Genomic DNA, 26,251 nt, shown 5'->3' with positions numbered 1-26,251 from the left:
GTGTCTATATAGAGATTTTATTTGTAGTTGAAGTCAGAAACAAACTGAGTTTTGAGAGTTATCCTTGAACACTCAGAGGATTAGGCTTCTCTTTTTTTCCCTCTTTCTTCCTCTGCCACGTTTGTACAGCTCTCTGTTCCGCTGTGTTGATTGTGGTCTGTCATCCATGCAGTTAGTTGCTTTCCCTTACAGTTTCCTTTACAGAGCACCTTCACTTATGAATGGTAACTGTGGATAAGTATAGGCTCTTACATCCTACTCTTTAGTTTTCAGTGAGTTCGACACCTCGGGCCATATTTTAAGTTATATAAGTTATTTATATTTAAGTTATAGAAGGTAACAGCTGGTTTTCTTAATGAGGGAAAAGCATAATGAAGGGGGGAATGTCATCTTTCTGAAGATTTAACAAAAGCAAATTAGGTGTTTCTCTTTTATTTTTGATCATTGAGTTTTCATTTTTACTCTTTAATAACAAAGGAATGGTAATCCTAACATGGCGTTGTTCTTTTTTAGGTTTGACTTAGTTTAAAGGGAAAACCACTGAATTTGTACTGAACTTGATTTTGTCTGATTTGAATTTATAGGGGCAAGTATGATCAGGCACAACATTCGAAGAAGCTTGGAAGTGACAAACCGCAATAGTCACATAGTCACAGCTCTGAGAAGAGCCACATGAGTAGTGACAGGAAATATGTTTCTTGTACACAGTCTGGTGGAGAAGAGGAAATGAAAGCAGTAACATTATTTTTGTCTATATTTTTAATTAGTAACATTCTGCATTTGTTTTCAAACCACAATATAGAACATTTCTAGTGGTGTGCAGATTTTTTAGACTCTGAAGTAAAACATTCTACTACCAAATGATTAGAAGTCTAATTTAAATAAAATGCTGGGGCATGCAAAATCTTCATACAATTAAATCAAATGAGATACAAAACTACTTTTTTTAGAAACAAATTGCAAATATACTGTGATTTTTATCAACCCAAAACCACAAATAAATTAAACAAAGAACAATGCTTTTCTTATATTCAAAATATTAATTTGAATATAAGCCTGTATTTTTAACAACCAATTATTTATCTTTACTCAAAAAAAAAGATCAAACTTGATGACAGTGGCTTCACACTTGGACAGAATAACAGAAAACCAGAGAATACGTGTAAAAGCACAGTTGAAGGTGGATTAATCACAAATGTTCTTAATGAACAGGATGATAGGTAAGCAACTGTAGTTTCAAAGCCCAAACATAACAACATTGACATTAGACTAGGTTTTTACAGTATGAACAAGCTTTGCAATTCACTTTGAACCCTTCTTATCTTCCCCTGTTCAACAATCATACTGTTAATGTCCACCAAGGTACTTAGACCAAACATGCTAGCACTGACTGGACAACGACATTTTAATATGTAAAGCTGCAATACAAACAAAAAATAAATTATTTTATCATTAAGAATTCTGTAGATGTGAAGGAAAAACAGAAATTCTTAACATTTGGCCTTAAATCTGGACAGGATTTGTAAATTGTTTAATATATTAAATGCTTCAGTAGTGTATTTCCTAATACAAAAAGTGAAATACAGATATGAACTATGAAAATGTATTTTCCTCATATTACAATGCACCTTGTTTAATCAATATCGAAGACTTCCAGGGCACAGAGACCACATTACACATACACTATACTCTATTTGTTTTCCTGAATATTTTTCCATTTACATAAACAAGTATGGTGAGTAGATGATGGAGTATTTTGTTTGTTGTGGTATTTGTTTTTCAAGTGTTAGTTGTAGGATTAATGACAGCCCATGGGGAACGTATTATGAAGCCCCTCCTGGTTGCTTTATTGCTCCATGCATTTCATCCATTGGTGATATTTCTACTCAATGAATCTTCAAGCCTCATGGACCTGTTCAGACCCTTTACAGATATGACGAGAGAGACTGCAATTGCCATAGCTTTAATTATTAAAGCCTTTAGAATAATCTAAATAAATAAGACACCCCCTCCACATCCCACACAGAAGTATGAAGTATAAAGTGAATAATTATAAATTATTATAATTAATTATTAAAAGTGCTTGAAACCTTCTATTGCTTTTTTGTGTGTTCCAAATGTTTGGGTAGGTTTTATTCAGTTCTTGAAATTGAAGTGTTTGGTATTTTTCAATAACATTCACAGTTTTATAATATAGCTTGTTTCACGTTATGAAACCCCAAAGCACCATAAGGAATAAAAAACAATTTAACAATTTAGAACTCTACACCCCTTCTTTTTCAACAAACGTTCAATCTTTAAATTGAACAAAGTCTGGAGAATTTATTATTTTTAATATCATATATACATTTCATGTAAGGAAATAAACTAGCAATTTTGCTAGGTGTGTGTAGTCTAATATCTGATCTTGTCCAGTGAAGGATAAACCAGCTCATAGTAGAATGATAACAGAACAGAAGTATTTATATTTATAATTTTAATTTGGTTTTCCATGTAAAATCAGTACTCTTGTATAAAGTGCATATCTGTGAGAAACACCAAATGCCTATGTGAAGAAACTATAAAAATGGTATTGAAATGATTGCTAATGGAAAGGTTAGGGTGGAAGAACAAAAGTGTCCAGGAATTGAAAGTGTGGGAAAATCGAGGTGGATGGAATACAGTTTTTTTGATAAACAGACTGAGAAACACATGGAGGAGGAGCTATCAGGGCTGGGTTGACCTTTCAGTTGCCCTACTCCCTTTGGGAAAACAGAGGAGTATGTAAATAATCTGGAAGCTGTATCTCAAACAAGCAGGAATCTAGTTTAAAGTTTAATTTCAGGCATATCAACATCCTTCCTAAATTGTAATGTGGGAATACATCTCCAGATCACAAATAACAGAATGAAGGTGCACATCAAAACAAGGCTCTCACAATCTACAATAAGAATCACGTTTCCCATGCTTGAAGGGGTAAGAGTGGAATTGTCACTATTTTGAGGTAGTTAAAAGAAGACACGGTTTGAGTAAATGCGGCCCCTCTTTCCTTCATACATTGAAACTTGCCAACGCCAAATGTGTTAGACGCCACCTGACTTGTTCACTGTACTATAACTGTACACTGTCATGACCACTAATCCAAAATATAACAGGTAGCAGTTGTAAAAAGAAAAAGCCTCATTAATGTCACAAAAACTATTTTAGTTACATAACACAATCACAGGATTTTAATTAAATAATTTATTGGAGGCAATCCTAGTGACATGACACAATTAACCATGAGTAGAAAACATTAGAAAGTGTGGTTGACTAAATGATAAATGATGACCCAGACTGCCAAAATAAACAACATGGGGGGATAAGAAACTTGTAACATAGGCTCTATCGTAGCACTGTGTATACTTCTGTTATCATTTCATTAAATGTCATTCTTCCAACATTGCAATAACAGTAGAAAATCTGCTGAGTTAAAATACATATTAAGGCTGTTAACATCTCAACATTTTTTTTAGAGAAGACACACGTTTCATTGTCCATAGTCAAATTTGGTTTTGTTTTAACTCGTTTCCTTAAAATGGCTGGTACACAATAATTAAACCATAATAGAAAGAGGTAATCATGTTCAAGCCAAATATTTCCTTTGGAGAATTAATGTTTACTGGAAAAAAAATAATGACAGTGTATTTTTGAAATGATTTTCCATAAACACAGTACTTTTGGCTTCATCTTAACAATCTCAGTTTCACAAAAACTAAAAAATTAAAATTCTATAGAATCCTCTACGAAAAACATAAGCCCCGTCTGTGCGGTGCTGTCACAGTCCTGATTCTGTGAGTTGTCGTCTTTCACCTTATCGTCGTCTGTTGATGATACCAGTTCGTTTTGAGCAGAAAGGTTCTCATATTGGAAAAGGTTTGCTGCCTCAGTTTCTGTTCTACTTGAATGCGGGCCTTCCAAGGGCAGGTCATCATTGGGATTGGTTCCAGCATTGTATTCATCTTTAATGTCAGCTTCCTTGTCACCTGTAACAGAAATCACAGAGCAGATGCTTTTGTAAGGGTTTTCCAGCACTTCCTCAGCACAAACTTGATTTCCCCCTACATCTTTGAGAAGACTGTCTCCCTCTTGTGGCTCAGAGGAGTCATGCCTTTCTGCTGAGATGCTCTCATCCATAGTTTTCTCCTTTTCGTGCAGCTCACCATATTGATCTTGTGATGAAGGGGTGACAACATCTATCTGGACATTTGTCTGCACCTCTTTTGGCTGAACTACTTCAGCTTGGACTTCTGCATTTTGGTTGGTGCTGGAATCATTTTCGTTTGGTATAGCTTCATCCTGAAACCAAACAGATTTATTGCTGGATCTTTCCACCGTTTTTCCATTGGACATAATCAATTGTGACACAGCTTCTGATTCTTGTTCAGGCCTTATCTGTGGCTGCACTGTATCACTGGAAATGTTCAGAATGGCGTTTTCTTTGGTATAGGCATTCACTTCTGTCTTTTCATCCTTCTTAATATAAAGCCCATGTTTTCTATGCGCATTGGAGGTGGCTTCATCTTCACCCAAGTCACTGTATCCTTCATTGTGATATGCGATTTCCTCCACCAGAGGCACAGATCTTCCAGGGTTAACCTGTTGATTAAAGCAAAAGGGGTATCATTTAGATTGGGCTGTGTGGTATACTTATAAGTCATCGGTCAGAAAGACAGACTGAGGTTCTCTATATAGATGTAATCGATTTCAAATGGAAATGTGTTAGTAAGGCAACAGCTTAACATGAGTAGGTTATAAAATAAGTTGTTCACAGCACAATAAACTACATTAACTACCAGAACTTCATACTGACCAGCTTTAATTGCATTCTACTCATGTCATTTTCTTGCTGTTTTATTTTCATATTACAAATAATCTTGGCTTCCTGAGTGCACATTTGCAGTGTTTGGTATGGATTTTAGAAATTACATTTTAAAAATAATGTATAAATGCATAAATGCACACCAGAGAGGGCAAGAGAAATGCTGAGTGCTAGACTGTCAGTACATGTGGTACGAAGAATAATATGGCATCACCAAACCACCATTCCAAGACTTCCAACCAGGATTTCCAACATAATATTCCATATTCTCAAGGCTGGAGTGAGTGAAGAGTGCCACACCTTCATTTTGATTCCCTAGCTAAACTCATAACCTAACACATATGGATGCGACACTTTTTAGGACCAAAATCTTCTGAAAATTGAGGATCTTCCGATTGAGAAAGTGCTTTAAGGACTGTATTGCCACTCTACTAACCATGTTTGCTTTTGAGATCTTCCGTCAATGGACTGCGGCTAAACCTTTGTTGAGTAATTCAGTTTCTAATTAAGCTTAAGGGAATTAAACACAATTACAACCATGTCCGAAGCATTAGTACAGTCTTGCCAATGTCTACTTAATGTGGAGAATTATTCAAGCTGGTCAAAACATTACGTATTGGAGATTACCCTTTGTAATGATGGAACTCCATTTTCTAGTGAAGAACAGCAGATCCTATGAGAGAGGTGTTAGCCGAAATAGTATTATTGGAGTTGATTGTCCTTCAATTCAAATGTGTAGTCACTGTGTTCATGTCTCGTATCTGCAATCATAATACGTCCTGTTTCCTATCTATTTCTCACAACCACAGTGTTACTCCACCAACACTGACATCTAACAATCGACACTCACCAGCTGGAACCACCTTAAGCTCTATTTGAGCAGCATTTTTAAAAGAAAAGGGCAGGAATGAAGAACAAATGAATAAGATTATTGGTGATATTGTGTATTTCAGTTACGCAGCATCAATCTACTACATTCAATTAGTAGTTTCAAAAGAGTATCACCTCCTCTGTACCCATGGTAACGTTTTTGCTTTGGTATGTTGTTAACATGGCGATTTCCAGCGCATAAAGTTTAGTTTTCAATGGATAAATGTTTGTAAAGTACTTGAGGTCACTATTGTGCAGAGCCCTGCTATATTGAAATGAGCAGCCTTCAGACAGAGAGTGTATTTGCGATGTAACATCAATCCCTGTATGGAGCAGGTGCCAACATAAGAAAATCATGGTCATTTGGCCTTTTGCATTATACAGGGTCAGCCTCAAGAGGAAGTCCCACAAGAGGCTCAGATTTATTATGTAACTGTGGATATATTTTGGGGAAAACTGAGCAATTACCCTGAATTTTGGAATTGGTTGTATTAACACAGCAGGGCTCCACAATGCAAAACAACAAGCTGTAAAGAACATGTTCTTACCACATTCGGGTGTTTTTCTCCTGCCACAGAGGCCCTGTCTGCAGTGTGTTGATGCTGCCTTCGTTTCTTTGCAATTCGAAGAAACACGAACAACGCGATAATCAGGAGAAGTAGGGCAACTCCCATGCTTCCTCCAAGCACGTTCATGTCCATTATGCCGTACAGCTTGTCTCTTCCACTGAAGGGGCTTGATGGAACTGCAGTGTAGAACAACACAGTATTACACGTGTGGTGCTTAGGATTCCTGTCCTCAAACTGTTATGTTTACCCTAAAATATATTATTGTTTCAGTGTCTGCCTTCTGAAATAGTAACTGTACATAGTGTTCTCGTTATTCTGTTTTCCTCTATCAAACTTCCGGACATATTCAGAATTTGAATAAGCGCCATAGGTAATGAATGATTTAAACCACACTGGTTTTAAAGTGCATCAAAGATTGTGGCCTCGTAATGTTTCATATAATGTACTTCTCTACGACATCTTTGCTAAGAAGGGCTATATGAAAAGCTACTTACAATCTAATGTATCTGATTATTTACTCAGTGCATATTTTAGATATGTCTGGAGTTCAGGGGACCAGCATTTAATGTTGAGAAAAAAAAAAAAAAACATAAATTGGCATAAATAACCCTCTCCCAACTTGTGAACCAGTCTAGTGATTAAGAAATCAATTTAGGCAATCCACTTTCTAAACAAGATTATTCCATATGAATGCAGGTTAAACATAGGATTTGAATCACTTATAATTGTGCATTTACTACAGAAGGCCTGTACCACAGCCTCACTGAGCTGGAATTTTTGAAAACAAAGCATTACAGTCCTAACAGTTATTCTATAAATCAAATCAAGCTTCAATATTTTATGCACAACAAAAGAGTGTTAAATTTTTATTATCAGCAACAGGCAGTGACGTGCCTTGCAGGGGGCAGTGGCTGAATGAAACAAAGGGGCACTTCGGTACGGGGGGGTGCTGACGAAGTGCGGTCCAATTACTCAGTTGTGGGGGAGGGGTGATCGGGACAAATAGGGCATAGGTACTATAATTGGTTTGTAATTGTTGGATTTTACCTTGTTGACCTTTCTGAAGAACTTCTATGTCAATAGAGGCTTTAACCATTTCTCCTGATTCTTGATCTATGGCATGTACCTGCAAGAGATTTTCATGACTACATTTTCTTATGAAGGTCCACAAATAGGCACACACACTTTTTTGCCAGATCAGTCCATCTATCCCTGTCCAGTGTGTAATAATCATTGTACATATTACCTGACATTAAAATACACACATTTATGTAATGGACTGGATACAAATCTAAGCTGTATAGATTCAGTTATCTTTCAAGTTGGAAGCACTGCTCAAGGGGGAGGGGTTTCTGTGCACTTCTGTAGGAACCCGATAAAAAACATACTCTATCAAAGCTGCCATTGGCCCCTGCGCTCATCACTCAGAACAGGTCCCTTCCCACTTCCTGTTCTATTAAACATGATGTCAGCACAGGTTCATCCTCTTTTGCCATTTCGCTGGACCCGAGAATGTGAGCTCTCTGTGTCTGTGTTTGTAATAAACATTCAAACTTCATATTTCGGCTGGCTGGCTTCACTTCTTAGTGTTGTTCACTACCGCTTTCGCTACACATGGTCTCTGTCTTGTGTGTGTTTAGTTATTTTGATAGCTAATAACGATTGTATTCCGTCCGCGCACCGGAGGCTGCGCTTTCGGTTTCAGTTTCTTTCACAAGAAGAGCCCCTTAAAAATATATATAGTGTCATTTATATTCTGACTGCTTGCTGAGCCTGAGCCTTGGTGTGTCATTAGAGATCTCGCCCGCGTGAGGTGCTCCTCCGCCGGATCAAATTGGCAACACTACAAACAAGACTCTTGGGTGCTCCAAATTATATCAGTTGGCTACTCCCTACAATGTCAAACATGTCCAACCCCCTTCTGAGGCGTGGTGTGGACGTGAGTGAGGGACCTGTTGCGGTGTGCGGCGCTTCGTGTCGAAATCGCCGCTCTCCTGGAGAAGCGAGCAATCTGCAAAGTCCCCCCACTGGGGCAACACGAGGGATTCTATTCCCCATACTTCCTTGTGCCCACAAAAGATGGTGGTTTCTGCCCCATCTTGGATCTGAGGTACCTGAACCGTCACCTCAAGGTGTTGTGCTTCAAGATGCTCAACCTGTGCACCATGTCCCAGGCCATCCTGCCCGGCGACTGGTTCACCACAGTGGATCTGAAAGATGCTTACTTTCACATCCCCATTGCGCAGGATCACAGGAAGCTTCTCTGCTTCGCCTTCAAGGGCCGAGTGTTCGAGTTTGCTGTTCTCCTCTTCGGCCTGTCGCTAGCCCCATGCACTTTTTCCAAGTGCATGGACGTCGTGACTAGATGACTGGCTGGTTTGTTTTCACTCGAGGGAGCAGGTTCAGAACCACACAAACCTGATTTTAGGCCACCTCTCCGAATTGGGCCTCCGGGTCAATCGAGAGAAGAGCCGCCTGACGCCAACTCAGCAAGCACAGTTCCTCGGACTGCACCTCAATTCCATTGCCATGCTCGCCACACTGGCGCCAGAGAGAGTTGCCTCCATACGCACGTGTCTGTCCCTCTTCCGACTGAGAGCTTGTGTCATCCTTTGCCAGAGGCTGCTGGGCCTCCTAGCGGCTGCATCACAGACCCTCTCCCTCGGTCTCCTCCAATTGAGGCCGCTGCAGTGGTGGTTCAAGTCTCTCAAGATGCACCCTCACCGCAATCAAGCATGCCAAGTCACAGTCACTCCGGCGTGCTGAAAGGCATTCCATTGGTTGCGGAGCCCTCACAATTTGACCCTCGGTGTGCCCCTGGGGGCAGTCTACCACTGAGCAGTCATGCCATGACAGACGCCTCCAAGAAAGGTTGGGGAGCAGTCTGCGATGGACATGGACGGAGCCCGAATGGGCCCTCCATATCAATGTCCAGGAGTTAAAAGCAGTACTCGTTGGACTGTCTCATTTCCTGCCAGTCCTACAGGACAGACATGTGCTGATTCGGATGGACAACACAGTGGTGGTTGCCTATATCAACAGGCAAGGAGGTCTCCGGTCGCGCAGACTGTTTTGTCTAGCATGCCATCTGCTTCTGTGGGCGCAGCCACGGTTCCGCTCCATCAGAGCAGTTCACCTCCCAGGTCTGTCCAACACGGCGGTGGACCTCCTCTTTCAAGGAGGACCTCCGATTTCAGAATGGTGTCTGCATCTGCTTGTGATACAGCAACTGTGGAGCCGGTTCGGCAGGGCGGACGTGGATCTCTTTGCCTTGGCAGAGTCCACACACTGCCCATTATGGTTCTCCGAGACCGCTCAGGAAGCCTAGGGATCGACGCACTACGCATCTCCTTTACACTTTCCCACCGTTCCCCCTTCTCCCAGTGGTCCTGCAGAAGGTCAGGAGAGAACGAGTGACAGTTCTGCTGATAGCCCCACGGTGGCCTCGCAGATTCTGGTTTGCAGACCTGATCGCCCTCCTCCGTGGAGAGCCTTGGCAGCTCCAAGTGAGAGCGGACTTGTTGTCCCAGGTGCAGGGTACGCAAGCTTTGGTACCCCACTCCGGGCCTCCTCCAGCTCTGGGCCTGGCCCGTGAGCAGGAGCGATTGATTGCCTGGGGTCTGTCAGACACGGTAGTAGCCACTATTCAGTCGGCGAGAGCTCCCTCTACGAAGTTGCAGTATTCCTACCACTGGCGGACATTTAGCACCTGGTGTCAAGACAGCGGTCAAGACCCAATTAATTGCCTCATTGGGGTCATATTACAATTTATACAGGAGCTGCTGGACCAGGGCAAGTCCCCGTCCACGCTCAAAGTGTATCTGGTGGCCGTCTCCGCATGTTATGTCCGGATTGATGGCGAGCCCCCTGGGTCTCATTTCTTGGCTGTGCAGTTTCTAAAGGGAGCTTGACGGCTGCGGCCTCCTCGCACCCCTTCACTGCCTGCATGGCGCCTTGATGTAGTGCTGGACGCCCAAGCCCCATTTGAGCCACTGACCTCAGCTGAGCTGAAGCTGGTGTCACTTAAGACTGCGTTTTTGCTGGCAATCACCTCTGCAAAACGCATGAGCGAGTTACATGCCCTGTCTGTACACCCATCGTGTGTTCGTTTTGCGGGAGATGGCTCCAGGGTCACGCTATGGCCTAACCCTGCGTTCATCCCGAAAGTGCTGTCTCCATTTCATGTCAGGCCTGTTGAGTTGATGGCTTTTCATCCTCATCCCTTCGCTTCAGAGCAAGAGAGTCAGCTTCACCTGCTCTGCCCCTGTGCCTTTTGTGTCTTATGGAGCATGGACACAGGGCCAGGCGCTTTCAAAGCAGCGCCTCTCTCATTGGTTTGTCGACACCATTACCATGGCCTACGAGCCCACAGGGACCCTGGTGCCTGATCACCTGGGCCCTTTTTCAAGGCACCCCCTTGGCAGACATTTGTGCGGCTGCAGCTTGGGCCTCGCCGCTTACATTTGCCCGGTTCTACAGGTTGGACGTGACGGGACCGGACCCTTCCATTGGAAACCCGGTGTTGGCTGCAGTTGAGACCCAGTAGCCTACGGACTCTGGCTCCTGCCTTTCCTCTCCCAGTCTGCTCCTGTTAAGTGCTTCCTGTTGGAGCTATTTGAACCGTTTCTTCCCTTCCACCGGACTATGCCTTCCAGTCGAGCACCCACGCAAGCTGCTCCTGGACTCGCTGACAGCCCTAACGATGTGTTCCCAGGGTCTGTCATGCGGCCTCCAGGTATGTTGCCTTATGAGGCCGCCCTGTATATAGTTAGTTCATTATGCATTGTGTTGCGGTGGTGCATGCGTCTGGCCTGTAGCCTTTTCTGTATATATAATGTGTTAAACAGCAGGACTGTAGCTCCGTTCTGGAAAGGTGTAGAATGGAGCTCACTGCCGCTGTTCTCAGCTGATGGTGCTCGAGTTTTGCTACCTTGCTGTACATAGTTCCTTCGTCAGCGGGTTTGTGGCCTGCTGTGGCTGTGTGCCATAGAGCAAGAGTCCGCTGCTGCTGCCCTCAGTGGTAAGCACGTGAGCAGGCTCTCGTGTTCCGCTGTGTATATTGTTCATTTGTCAACACATTAGAGCTCATGTTGCCCTGTGTTAGCTGGTCTAACTAGCAGGCGTCGACTGCTCCTGTGTTCCATGGGCGGCACATGAGTTCTTCCTGCGCTCCATGGTGTATATAGTTCGTTTGTACGAAATCTAAGTTGTCAGCTCATTCAGTAGGATGCTCCTTTGCTGCACGTCAGCAGCATGAAAGTCTTGCTGTCACGCGATATGTATATTGTATATTGTTCTTCAGCCCGGCTATTCTGTTGACTAGCCAGCTATGTATTATGTTGTGCCTTTCAGTGGGTCTGTGGCCCCATTCCTATTGGATCAGGGGTCCACTGCCATGATTTGTGAGGAGGCCGCACAAGTTGCTTGATTGCCCGCGACAGATACAGCCTCGCTCCTACCTGCACTAGTAGAGCAGCCGGCCTTGCTATTGTAAGCGGGGGGCGTGAGAGTTAACCTCTGTAGCCCCGCTTTATATATGCTGATTCTAGACAGTTCCCAGTAGAGCGTGACTGCAGTCATTGCCCTTTAGGGGGCTCAGGTGCAGCCCTACGGGGCCCCTGAGATTACTGTTTGGAGTTGTGTTGCCGAGGTCCCCTAGCAGTGCACCTCGGGGCAGGCTCCCTTATCAGCTCGCTGCCTCCTCCCTTGCGACAGTTTTGTTATACAGTAACCCCTCCCCCTTGGGCAGTGCTTCCGACTTGAAAGATAACAATAGGTTGCGAATGCAACCCCGGTTAACTGAAAAAGGAAGCACTGCCCAAGGTTTGCAAGGTCGCGCGGTAGTCCTGCTCCCGGCGAAAGAGTACAAACCTGCACTGACTTCAGGTTTTATAGTACAGGAAGTGGGAAGGGACATGTTCTGAGTGATGAGCGCAGGGGCCAATGACAGCTTTGATAGAGTACATTTTCGATCAGGTTCCTATGGAAGTGTGCAGAGACCCCTACCCCTTGGGCAGTGCTTCCTTTTTCAGATAACCAGGGTTGCATATGCAACCTATCGTTCTTTCTATGAAGCATTTTAGCATTAATCAGTATTGTGTCACACCAGCAATTCAGTACATTATCACTTACTATCAACTTCTTGATTCCTTCGTATGTGACTGTTTTGTTCTACCTTTACATTTTAAGCATGCCTCATTGTGCACATAATCCATTTACCTTCTGTTAAAGATACTAAAGAATGATTGTAATATCACTTCTGCCTGAGTCACTGCACTAGTTTTCTACTTTTGGCTTTTTTACTAACTCAACAGAATCTGAGAATTAAGGTAATGCAATGTGTTATCAGTGGTTTATTCTGAAATATTGCACACAGAAAACTGTAGATTTTAGCTGTACCAGAATGGGTTACTGCCCGGAAACCTCTGTTCTCCATACCTCCAAGAAGTGTTTCTCAAATGCCCGCAGTTGATTGGTTTTGGCAATTAGAAATCCCTCCTGTGTGATCTGATAGAGCCTAGTGTTGTTGGACTTTGGCTTCAGTGAGTAATAGATCTTGGGATTCACTCCCTGGAAAATATTAATAAAAAGAAATCCATATTGAAGCTGGAACTAATTCTGTTTGCCTTTGAGAAACCTAGATAAATAAGTACAAATTACTTGAGTGTGTAATTTAGTGTGAGTTGTATAACTTCACACAAACACACACCTGTTCCCTGCATGTACTACTATGTGGCTATTACAGCACCCATTATTGTAAATTTAAGGCTCAGACTGCATCATTTTAATCTTAGCTGGGATCAGGGCTGCTTTAAGATGCTTTTCTGTGTCAGACTTTAAGGGCAAATTAACTGTGGTGCTGCAGTTTTTAGGGGTACTATTTGAAGAGCCATGTCTCATCTTTCCATTTTGAACCATGTGAAGTTAAGATTCAACAAGGGGACATGTTCATTTAGATAGATTTTAAACCTCTTTATATACATTAAAAATACTAAACTAACTACTACAGTGGATAATTTTAAGAGCTTCTTTTCTGCAGTCCAATGAAATGATTCAGGCTACAAAAAGCACCATAGAAACATAGTGTTACTCTTACTGCTATAAATAAACTCACATCTCGAAAGTCCCGATCATAGGCTTGAACCACCAGAATGGCACTTCCGTAGGTGGCAACCAGTGCGACAGGGCTTGTGCCTTCCATTGTGAATCCTTTGTATGTTGTCCTGTTGAATTGTGGGGGGTAGTGATTCACAGACAGCACTCTGATCAGGGCTGTTGCCACTGTATACTTTTTTGGGTCATCCAATTGAAAAGCCTTTAACAAAGGAAAAAGTTTACTGTATGACATTAACTTTAAATCTTGCCTTTAAATCTTGTCTTGATTCGGTGGTAAATGCTTTTAGGAAAAATACGCCAAACCATTACTGTTACCAAGGAAAATAAACAAGCAAACAACTTGTATGAGAGTGTCAGATATTTCCATATCTAAGCATTTTAACTTTCTCAATTTAAGCAGTAATGCCGTAGTTTGTGTCTTGTTGAACACAAGGACTCAAAATGTATGAAGCTTTTGTATATGGTTCTGCTTGTATAATGTCAAGAACTAGGACAGATTTATATGACCCCTTTTCCCATAAAAAATCTGCTCCCCCAAGTGCATTAGAGGTAAATCTCAATCATAGCCTTGCTTTTACTTTACTTAGGGATTTACACATGTTTATGGCATTTTAATCTTATATAAATTTAAACAATTGATACCTTTCCATCTATTAATGATCTTACACTTTTAAATATATGCCTATTTTATAACTGGTATGTCAGCTTTTTCACTTATGGATCGAATTAAATCTCTATCCTTGTCCAGTACTCTTTAGAAACAAAATAATTCCGGTGTTTGCGTTCCAGCAGTAAAAGTGTTCTGTCACTCACCATTATGCGAAGCCTGAGGGTGGGTGTCAAAAACCTGTTCTCCACAGGCCTTGTCATAACAATTTCTCCTGTAACATTGTTGATTCGAAACCTGCCATTGTCAGCCCCTGTTGAAATAGTGATATAACATTTTTTCAAAAACTTGCACTAACAGATAAAAGTAGTCTCTGTAGAATCTGTCTACTATACATACACATTTTATATATTACATATATAATATGTGTGTACAGACAAAACACTACCAACAACGGGATGCCTCTAAAGACTTTAATTTCATAAGGTTATTTTTTTTCCATTCTTTGACTGGGAAAAAAAGTAAACCTTTATAACTAACAGAACAACTGTATTCCGAGTTCTGTACAACCTAGAGCTTTATAGTTTTCTTCTACAGATGTATTAGTCTCATTAAGCCCACAGTAACATTTGGGGATTCTAGGTAACTTTTGGAGAAAACCTACAGCAATGCTTAAATCTACCATTATATACTATTCTGTAACACCTGTTCACTAGGAGATTTACCTATAACATTTACTAGTATTATTTACCACTTCACCTACCATGCTTTTATAGTTCAGATTGTTTTTAACCCAGCACCCAGCGGAAGCATATATTCCATCATATTCTCTTATGAGGCTGCTGACTACATGATGCTACATGAGGCCATTGCAGAAAACAAAACCAAACAAAAAATCCAAAAGCTGTGTTGAATTGATAGAATCTTCCCTAGTGGTAATTTGTTTATACTAATGAGAAAAGAAAAGGTTTTACTCAACCTGATAAAATTGTGTACGATAACTGGGTCCTTATTCCTCTATCCCCATCCTCTGCGTGAATGGGACCCGGAGAAAAATGCAAGGTGATGCCCTGTGAATCAGAATCAGAAGCTTATTCTTATTGTATTTGGATAAAAAGGAATGCAATTAAGTGTATATGAATTCCACATGTTGAAACCTGTTAAACTGACAAGTTTGCGAGCACAAATCTATTTCTATATTGACCTTTAGGTAACACTGAGAGAATTGAACACTGCAGTCCAGTGAAGAAATGGAGCACAGTGAGTTGGGAAAGCCCCCAGGTTGTAACAAAAAGCACCAAGTGTCTTGGAAGACTAGGAACTGTAAGAACTCTTTAATTTAAAAGCCTGAATGGTGTTTATATTCAAGAAAGCTTTTTGGTTGGTTGGTTGGTTGTAATTTTACTTGATAGTGTCATCTACAGTATCTGATCATAGGACATTATATTGAATTCAATTCTGAACTATAGATACCAGAATACCATGAAATACTCAGTTACCTGCTGTTTTTCTGTGATGTTCACCATATAAACAGGGTTAGTGCAGACCGATCGGGTTTGGTCTTGGGATAGGAGGGTACATGGATGAAACTGTGGATACTGATCATCTCCATCCAGAATGTTGATTTTTATGGTGGCTGAAGTGTTAAACCTTTGCTCTGTGTTCATTTCCTGTGTCAAAAGGTCAAAGGTCAATTAATGAACACACTGTGAACAAATGTAAGCTGATAGCAATGAAACCACTGGCCCTTTTGTTATTACTGGGAAAGAAAATAACACACAACACATTGTGAATTACCCTACCACAGCAAAGATGACAAACTGCAGTTGAGTTTTTGTTTCATAGTCCAAAGGTTTGGTCAGCACCACTTTGCCACTGTTCGGTAAGTCTATCCTGAAATAGCTTGCATCAGACTGGGAAAAGAAAGACAAAATAATGAGCTCCATGTTCCGAGCACTGGGAATGACATTTTTATTTATTTATTAGGACACTTGAAAAGCTGAACGTATGATCATGAGGCTGCTTTGATTTTGATTTAGATTTTTTTATTATTATGCTACATTGCTATATTTCATTGCTGCTGAAATGACAAACAAATTATCTTTCCATGTAGAAAGAATTAAGCAATTCAGTTATTGTCATTATTTGCCATATTAGAAATGTATTTTTAAATTGCTCTTATATTTTCAGTTAACATACATCAGACTGTGTTTGATCATGTATTACTTCTGTATTCCTATACATCCCTGTGTGTTCAGACACAAAGTATTAACAGCTTACATACCGTTGTTTGGTCAATAATATATATGATATAATCATCATCTGCATCTCTAGCTTGCACTGTGAATACAACAGTATTCACTGCAGTCAGCTGTAAAGAAAATACACACATTATTATAGCATACTTATTGTTCCATGTGTAGCCATGCAAATGTATTTATCTGAGGAACAATGTGTCTGAATGCTACTTTTGTAACCGCTTACATCTTATGTTTCTTAGTTGTTATGCACCATAAACTGTTAATGCAGAAAATGCCTTTTTAGTTCAAGATATCAAAACATATTAAAAAAAAAAGTTGAAATGTATTATTTGTGAAAATAATTGGGCTGCATTTTTAAACAAATTAAAATGAATGTTTTTTTTTTTTAAGGAAATGAGTCTTACCTCGCTTATGTTAAATGTTGTAATTGAATGTTCAAGGAACCTTGGTCTGTTGTCATTTTCATTTAGGATCTCCACCATGAGTCTGTATACACTCTGAAAAAAAAACATTTTGTTAATAGGTACTTCAGGCTTTTTAAAGAGGTTTTTGTTATTGCTGTTTTGTGTTTTTAGAAGATTACATTGGCAACTACAATTACTGTGCCAACTAAGACATCTTAGAAAACTACACTATGATACACACTTTAAAGAGTGACAAGATGTTTTTTTCAATGTAGGGTCATCAACCAAAATGTAACTTAATATTTAAACAAGATTACATTTCAGTGTGACAAAACCTTACTAAATGTACCTGTATTGTGTCATCTTCATAGCAAGTCATGGATGCTATCAAAATAGATCCTTGAACCTATGATGAAAGGGGGGAAAAGACAAAGCCAGATAGAGCTTGGCAGAACTGACAATGCCTTTCTGTCTTAATTACAGCAAATGGTCTTGTTGCATAACATGAAACCCATTGATTCTTTGCTGAATAATTGTAGCATTCATGTAAGAATATTTGGCTGTAACTGCTGTTTTGTAGATCAATGTTTGCTAATGTGCTATTACATTTCCTTAGGGTAACTTACAATATATCACATTAGACATTGTCCCCCACCTGGGACTGAACCCACAACCCTAAACTAATGTATCCAGAGCCCTAACCACTACTCCACATAGTATCTGACAGATATCAATAAGCTCATGTCAGAACCAAGTCAAAAACAGAACTCAACCTTAATACATTAGTCTTACTAAACCCACTCATAGAAAAACATTCTTCACAACAGATAATGCTGTCACATTCAGACATATAGTACTGGGCAGATAGCACAACTACCTGAAACATTGAATTCACTGGTCAAACCAAATGTTTGTATTGAGTGAATATGAGGACATAAGTAAATATGAGATTAAACAATGGCATTTATAGATCCAAAGGATACAATTAGATTGTTCTCACAAGCACTGGAAGAACAAAGATTCTTCAACAAGAAGTATGAATTAAATAATCAACCAAAGCCACTTTCAATTTCTGGAAGCTATTTCTTTTCACTGGAGCAATCCAGGTAAAGTACCGTGCTCAAGAGTCTAGCAGCAGTGAGATGCCAAGACTTTGAAGTCACACATCCCAAGCCCTGACCAGTACTCGGGACTGTTTCCTATTATAAGGCCCTCTTGGTGTAACAAATCACTACAAGCCTCTGGTAGAAAATCAATGTATTTTCTACTGGAAGTTCCCTTACCTCCCGATCCAGTACTCTTGTTGATGATGTGTTCAACCTGATGGTTTTGCCCTCTAAGAAAAACCAGTCAGCGTATTCCCCCGTTAGGCACAAACGAATGCTATTGGCTCCAGGATCCCCAATAATGCTGAGGTTTGCAATGAATGCTCCATTGGGACTGTTTTCTTTGACTGCAGCATAGACATCTTTACCCCCAAGGCATAGGTTGGCTGTCACAAAAATATGAATATAGATCTTGATTGTTTTTTAATACTAATTCATTGTAACAGTCAATCTGGGATTTATGTTTTCAAAAATACACTACATATATAAATTAGGTAGTTTATTTTCCTTGACATGCGTCTCAGTATCTTGATTCTGAACCCACAAAAATGAAATTATATATAATGCATAAGATGATTTGTCTACATTAAGCAATACATTGAATCACACATTACACAATTGAGACATAGACAGTAAGTTTGTATGACAGAAATATAGTACGTTTCTATGACAGAAATGTAGCAAAACAATTTAGAATACATCCCAGTGTCTGAATAATAAACTAGAATTGCAGAATGTGAGAATGTGAGAAATGCATGTGGATGCATTGGGTGAGAACAGCGGGCAGAATCACAAAGGCACTACTAGTGGTGACCAGTTTAAGTTGACACAAAACAGCATTATATATTGTATGATAAAAAACTGAAACAAAATCTAAATAGACAATACCTTTGACCAAATGATAGGAGATATTAATTGCCACCTGGCATAGAAATATCCTCCAAACTGTCAGCATCCTTTATAGATGAGAGTACTCAACTTGTATTTTGAAGGCAGTTCCAGGATGTCAGCTACCCTTCAAAACAAAAGTGAATTACAAAAGTAGATTAATATATATACATAAATATTTGGACAGCAACACAGTTGTCATAATTTTGGCTCTGTACGCCACCAGAATGGATTTGTAATGAAACAAATGCTTCAAAACTCATTGGACGGCGCTTCACAGTGTAGATGGACAATGACCCAAATCATATTGCAAGAACAACCCAAGACTGTTTTAAGGCAAAGAAGTGAAATATTCTGCACTGGCCAAGTCATTCACCTGACCTGAATCCAATTGAGCAGCATTTCACTTGCTGAAAGCAAAACTGAAGGCAAAACACCCCAAGAACAAGCAGGAACTAAAGACAGCTGCAGTACAGGCCTGGCAGAGCATCAGCAGGGAAGAAACCCAGCATCTGGTGATGTCTATGGGTTCCAGACTTCAGGCAGTCATTGACTGCAAAGGATTTGCAACCAAGTATTGAAACTCACAATTTAATTAATGATTATGTTAGTTTGCCAATTACTTTTGAGCCCCTATAACTTGGGGGGACCACATCAAAAAATTAGTGTAATTCCTACACTGTTCACCCAGTTTGGATGTAACTACCCTCAAATTAAAGATGAAAGTCTACAGTTAAAGCACATCTTGATTGTTTCCATTCAAATCCATTGTGGTGGCATACAGGGCCAAAATGATGACCTAACTGTATAGATGTCTTGTTGAAAAAGTTTAAACTTTCAGTCCTTCCTCAATTATTAACCTGATGTCACTCCTAATACTTTAAGCCAATTAGGATTGGTTAAGGCACTGCTTAGGGCCCTCTCCCCAGGTGCCAATCTTGTAAAACAGCTTTCACTGAAATAGTAAGTATATACAATCCACTCCCCCAAACCCAAGTGCCGTTGATCTTTTTTTGGACACTTATCTCATTTAATTCTCTTGAATCGGCCTAAGGACTTTTTTCGTTCACCACAGATATATCAGCCTGTGAGTGCTGTATACTCAGTTAAAGGCAATGAATGTAATTTTGTTGTAACGGATAAGACATTCCAGCATAGTGCACTGAAATCACTGATATCCACGAGCCACAGAAAAGGTCCCCTGTGATCGATTTTCAAGGCACAGGTGTAGTTTTCATGTACATTGCAGTCAGGTGCCTAGCTAATTTAAAGCACATAAATAAAAACATTCTGATTGTCAGTGACTTTACCTTTTTATGCATTCACTCTGCTTCCATTTTGACAAACTTAAATGTGCACAGTAATTTGTTTTCTCAGGGTTTTACCATGTAAGTACCTTGTATATTGGTTTATTGTATCTTATATCTCCCTATGCTGTGCCTTGATTTCAGGTAGCTTCCCTTCATTTTACAGTGATTTACCATTATATACTACAGTATTTTTATTTAGATGAAAGCTTGGACCCAGGCCATATATCACCGAATACCAATATTCCTTAAAGGAGAGGTTGCCATTTTTACCATTTTGATATTAGAGTTGTATATTCAGTGATGTATTATTACAAGAGAAGGCATACTGAAAACAAAAAGATTTAAACAATAGTATACCAAGCTAAATCTATGATGCAGTCACTTTGAAACTATATCTATGGAAACTTATTGTGATATGACAAATGTAAAGACTTGAAAAACAAGTACCACTATATTATTTCACTATCACAAGCCTTCTATTTTATTCCAATAGTAGCATCAATGTTTTGTGAACAACATCCTGAAACGCTCATGCTAAAATGAAAGGCCTGGTTTAACACAGTATCTCAGAAAGCGAGGTAGCAAGGTGCTGTTGTGTCTGTCCCAAAATGTCTTCACCCTCTCATGTTCTGACGTTTCACTCTCTAGGTCTACCTTATTTTTGTCTCTAGATTGAACTTCTGATGACTCTTGTACTGACTGCAGGAGCTGATGCTGTGCATCCAGGCAATCTCCTGGTCCATTTATTTTCACTGAATCAAAAATGCACGGGCTCTTAGTTACTAAATGACTGAACACTGCTTTTATAAACAATGACCCCTCCAGAATCAAAAGTCAGGTAGCTTAGCTGTGCACTTGGTATTTATTCTTGGCAGTTTAGTCACTTGACACTTGGCCAAAAATCATAAGAGGATCATGGGACAAACAACATGTGGCAGAATGTTAGAAGGATTGTTGTTTACAGAAGGAACAATTTGGTTCCCCACATCCACATTCTCATCATTGTCTCCAAACATTATGTGATAATGTATTGATATATTTTTTTAAATGTTTGATCATTATTTACTTTGTGACTGAAAGTATACTTTTGCATAATCATTTGTTTGGCACTTATTTTATGATTCATGATCATGAATGCAAGGATAGTCCTCTGATTCAAATTTGACATTTATATATGCCAAGCCATCAATCTATATTGATCCACTGCTGGATGAAGGCCTCCCCAATATGTTTCCAGTTGCTTCGATCTTTGATGTACAGCTTTATTTTTCCATGTCACGCCTGCAAAGTATATGATTTCATCTTACCATCTTTGACTTAATCATCTTCTAGGTATTTTTTCAACTCTTGGTATCCATTCAATAGCTTCCTTTGTGCATCTTTGATCTGTTCTTCATGTGTTGTGTCCAGCTCATTTCCATTTTAATATTTTCACTCTTTAACATATTCTGGTTTGTTCTCAGATCCATTCATTTATTTTTCTCTTGTTAATACAAGTATACATCTTTCCCTGCTTCTTTGAGTCGTCCGCAGTTTCTGTATAATTTTTGCATTAAGTGACCAGGTTTCACAGCCGTAAGTGAGCACTTGTAGTGGGCGTTAATTGAATATTTGTTATGTGTTGTTATTATATATTTTTTACTTTTTAAGGATAAATTGAATCAACAAATAATCATGGGAAAATTCATTAACATATTTCCCACTGGTAGGTATCCTCAGAACTGGTTGCTTTTCACCAAAATTACATATTTGTCAAATTTAGAATTAATAACTCCTGCAATTGACTGTTTAAGATGTCAATGGTGAAATTGACAATAGCGCTTTGACAGTAGTGTGTATCTGTCTGACAATGTGAAACGTCTAGTTGTTAGATGGCATAATTTGATTACAGGGAGAACATGACATGTGAAAGCATTTCTGAGCTGTGTAGACTTGTCAACTATCCCAGCAAAAGTCCATGCTGCATAAATACATGACATGATTTTCAGATACATTGGGCTTTTTCATCGTAATCTGTAATACCATGCACAGAAGGACATTAGAGAAGATACAAAAGTGAAGTTATTCAGTCTATCTATAAATAAATATGTACATAAATATATTATTATATTATTTTATAATAATATATGAAAATATATATTAGAGGAAAGACTAGCTAACGATTGATTTAGTCTGTTAGGGTAAAACAGCAACACTCTCAAGCTCTATTTAAAGTTTATATTACCATTATTATTTTAGTCATGCATACATAAGCAGTAAAAATTGATTTTGTTGTTACTACTGAGAACTCAGAAAAAGGGCACATCTTACTATAGAGAAATAAAGATTTTATGTGTACTCTATGAATACATTAAACTGCTAAAAGCTGTTCATTTGTGAAAATGTTGTACAAAGCAGAGTGTAAATTCATTCATAAAGGTTACCACTTCCACTTTAGATTAAAAAGATTAGTGACATAATTAGCGTTTAATATGAAACAAGAATATGAAGTAGGTCCCTGGCCCACAGTGGTAATCAGATGGATTATGGGATTATGACAGAATATTGTTCAATCTCTCCTCTCGTTACTCCTAGGCTTTGTTGTACACATATTACAAACACCAAACAAATCACTACCTATATAGAAAATAACAGCATTTTTGTGGGTCTGTGTATCTGTGAGGGTGGTCTGAGAAGCTACAGTATAAATAGCTGTTCATGTTTCAGACTGACACGTCTTTCAAACTCTTTTTGCAGTATGCGATGTATATATAGTGAATACACATTTGGTCTCAGAATTGAAAATGTAATAAACGTTTTGAATCCTGGATGTCCTATTTAACTAGCCTGACCGCATACAGAAGTTAAGTTCGCTTTGTCTTTTCACCACAAACAATTGGAAATCACAGACACTTGAGCTGAATGAGCATATTGACAGCACACTATGCTGGCCAGACATTTCTTTTTTTTGTAAATATTTTTTGCCAAAACTCACTGCAAAAACAACTCATTAAATCACTTTGGGTGAATAGGAAATGTGTTGCATAAAAACAAACCTAGTGTTGCAATGTGCAATTAGTCTTAATTGGTAATGCATAACTGATTAAACTATGTACCAGTATTATTGATGACCCGATTCATATTTAACACTCTTTACTCCAAGGGTTAGACCGAATCAAAACGTTGACCTACCTATGAATCACAAAGTACAAATCTGTAGCCTATCACAGTTTAATTTATTGTTAGAAGCCACTAGTATTTATAAATCTAAATGCAATATGGTAATTTTATGGGTGGGTTAAGATTTTGATTTGGTTTAGCTCTATGTGTGGCAACACATTGTGAATTGATCAAAATAATCTATTATAAACACTACTTTTATTATTATTTCTACTGCTACTATTAGTAGTAGTAGTAATAGTAGTATACATATTATTATTACTGTAGTTTTTGGTGTATCAACCATTTGGTGTATTACCCTGCATGGAGTATCACCTTCACACAGGTTGCCAACACACACTGCTTCACTTCTGTGTTTTACAAACTTGAAGCTTACATTCACGACAGCTTAGTCCCTAGCAGTCTAATCCTGCTGTACCTGTGACCTTTCCTCCCCAGCCACCCCCACATCACCAAAAATATATACAGATATATAATACAGAATAACACCCCCAGAAGACTGCAGATATCACTGAAATGATTGAAGAAATTAATGTCTACTCAGCATGGAGCCAATGCTCAACTGTTAAATATAAATATGAAATCTGTTTTGTAACGTGCACAGACTCATAAAAGAGCATTTTGGATCATCTTTGCTAATACATTACACTGACCTGCAACTAAAAGTAACAGCCATATAACTGTCACCTCTTTAGTCATATACTTTGAACAGATATTGCGCCAAACATGAGTCCATAATGGTACCCTCTTTAATCCATTCAATTAAACCTGTAAATCTTCATCTTATACGTTTACTTATTTAAACACATTGTAAATGTTGTACCTTTATCTGAGAATTAAGTATGTTTTTATGAAGGGGAAGAAAGTGTTAATTTAACTCCAGAAGTCAAGGGTTCACTGCAGCATATATATTGAAAAGAGTATTCGGTACAGCTTTATGTTGATAATGTGAAAGCATAAAGCCTGGTAGTAAATTGCTTTCTGTTCCCGCCATTTGAGTGCTGCCCCTGTTATCCCGATGCCACAAAGCATTTTGTTTTCTGCAACAAAACACATGACCCAGAAGATGACATAATTACTTTTTTTTTTGCCTGAAGTTTTCATAGTAAGCTTAAAGTAAAGACAGTACATTTGACAGCATGGAAGGAAGGACAAAAAGAAAGAAAGAAAGAATACTCAACTAGCAATAAATAAACAGAAGAGAAGTACAAAGAATTGTAAATGTATAGTCTTACAGTGGTTTTCTGATCAGATGCCCAGAAAAAGATGCTCAGATTCTGTTGAGAATTCCCAGATTGCTCCGTATAGCCTTCCAATGCAAAGTGCTTGTCATGCCTGATGTTTAGAGTAATAAATTGAGAAACGTTTTTTCAGATCCACTGTCAGAGCTGTGTGTATTCAGAGAATTAAGATTCTCCAGAGCAGACAGGGCTTAGAGAGCATTTCCAGGACAGGATAAGTGGCAGCTGAGAGCGAGGTTAAACCGAGAAGCCCAGCTAAGCATTAACTCACTGAAGAACAGTGAAGCCATTAAGAAAACCTGAATGGCCCAGCTGCTGCTCACTGAGAAAGTCCTACCAGTTATCATGTCAAAGCTGAGCAGTTCAGACTTCCCTATTGACAGAATACTGAAAATTAAATAAATACAGTAGATAATTTATCATTTATGTGTATACATTGTACTGCTTTAATAAACCTAATACATTCTGGAGTTCTTCACATTGTTTCATTATAATTATAGCAGTGGATTAGGAAGGACTAAAATATAAATTTTCAAGTCATACAAACATTTTCCTGACAATATCTGAATGCCAGTGCAGAGAAATGACTCCTAAATCACAAGGGCCAGAACATTAAAGACCTATTCTTTGTTTTAGGTTATTGATATTATGTTTCATGGAAGTATAATTATAATACAATAATAATAATAATAATAATAATAATAATAATAATTTGATTAAAAAAAAAATTGGACACGTGTCAAACTGAATGTAAACCACTTTTAAATCCACACAAGAATACCCGTACTCTTCTTGTGTAGGTCGCTTACATGAAAAGGTCTGCCATACACTGCAGTCAAGCATTTTATTGTGTTTTTTGTTCGGCACCTGGGAGGCATTACAACATCACAAAATGGACTTGGTTTCTTGTTTCTTCAAATCCTCTGGTCAGCACATTTCCGCCTACATTTCCAAGGGCATCTTCTTTAAAAGAATTAGAGAAATATGAACGCAGCTGCTCAATAATTACCATTGACAAGGGATTAAGCACCCTGCAGTGTGTTTTCAATGGAAAAAGATTAGAGACCTCTTACAATCAATTAATTTAATATTTATAATCAGCTCTATTCTATAAAAACAGATTTGTATTGGTGTCTATTTAAAGTCTACAGACTTTTCTGTATTTCTGAATCCAACTTGTAAATAAAAACAACACACCTATCATATGTTTAAGACATATCAAATGCTACGTGTGGATTTTTGTTATACTTCTCTTGTGTCAAGTCATTTGGGTTTCTTATGTCATACTGACATTGGGTTGTTTAATTTATTTTACAGCCCCAAACAACAAATCTGTGTATTATAATTATTATTGTTGCTGATGTCTTTGGTCTTAAAATAAGAGAATACTATAAAGGAGTTGTAAATGAAGGAAAAAGACATATACAAATTACTTCAATTAACCGGCTATTGGATTAAATAGTCCTGATTAATGACTAATCTACTTTTCAGTTTCTCCCTTGTGATTTTTTCTTTTTTTGGTTCTTACTATTATGTTGCATTCATGTTATCTCTTTTAAGGCAACTAATATTTATATGGCAAGGCTTACAGTGCATTTATACATGTTTGTGTGTGTGAATATTTGTATATATTCTTATATATGGTATTAGGGATGAGAACAATGAACTGTAAATTTAAAGTATCAGTTGATTTCACTTCACCACTAGAGACCGACGGAGTGCTTTTTTGCGACAAATAAAATACATACAGGCATACTGACATATATAAATAATGTTTCATTGTATCTTGGTATGTCCCTTTACATTAAATCCCTGCATGTACAATATAACTATTTACTAAATAACTACATTTAAAGAAACATGTAGATCATTTATAAAAG

At 38.8% G+C, this 26,251-nt stretch overlaps 1 protein-coding gene across 4 annotated transcripts; it reads right to left on the bottom strand.

The window, feature by feature from the left end:
* Nucleotides 1-3,207: 3,207 nt before the first annotated feature.
* On the bottom strand, nucleotides 3,208-24,558 carry LOC136750262 (cadherin-related family member 5-like). Of its 4 annotated transcripts, XM_066705181.1 has the most exons (17): nucleotides 24,366-24,558; nucleotides 18,662-18,788; nucleotides 17,951-18,159; nucleotides 17,017-17,073; nucleotides 16,668-16,760; nucleotides 16,287-16,373; nucleotides 15,805-15,915; nucleotides 15,502-15,672; nucleotides 14,982-15,072; nucleotides 14,209-14,315; nucleotides 13,394-13,594; nucleotides 12,718-12,849; nucleotides 7,327-7,405; nucleotides 6,259-6,455; nucleotides 5,691-5,711; nucleotides 4,182-4,617; nucleotides 3,208-4,004 (listed from the first exon to the last, which is right to left on the bottom strand). In XM_066705181.1, exons 2-17 carry the CDS (start codon nucleotides 18,726-18,728, stop codon nucleotides 3,742-3,744), a joined length of 2,322 nt encoding a protein of 773 aa, XP_066561278.1. In that variant the 5' UTR covers nucleotides 18,729-18,788; nucleotides 24,366-24,558; the 3' UTR covers nucleotides 3,208-3,741. The 4 variants fall into 4 exon arrangements, with proteins under 4 accessions (XP_066561278.1, XP_066561274.1, XP_066561275.1 ...); XM_066705177.1 differs by having other exon boundaries at nucleotides 3,208-4,617; XM_066705178.1 differs by having other exon boundaries at nucleotides 3,208-4,617; nucleotides 18,662-18,783.
* Between the last annotated feature and the right edge of the window lie 1,693 nt (nucleotides 24,559-26,251).

This window comes from Amia ocellicauda, chromosome 5, assembly GCF_036373705.1.
Source record: "Amia ocellicauda isolate fAmiCal2 chromosome 5, fAmiCal2.hap1, whole genome shotgun sequence".
In the NCBI taxonomy this organism is placed as follows: Eukaryota; Metazoa; Chordata; class Actinopteri; order Amiiformes; family Amiidae; genus Amia; species Amia ocellicauda.
The sequence above is the reverse complement of the archived record's forward strand: the minus strand, read 5'-3'. Positions and strand labels throughout refer to the sequence as shown.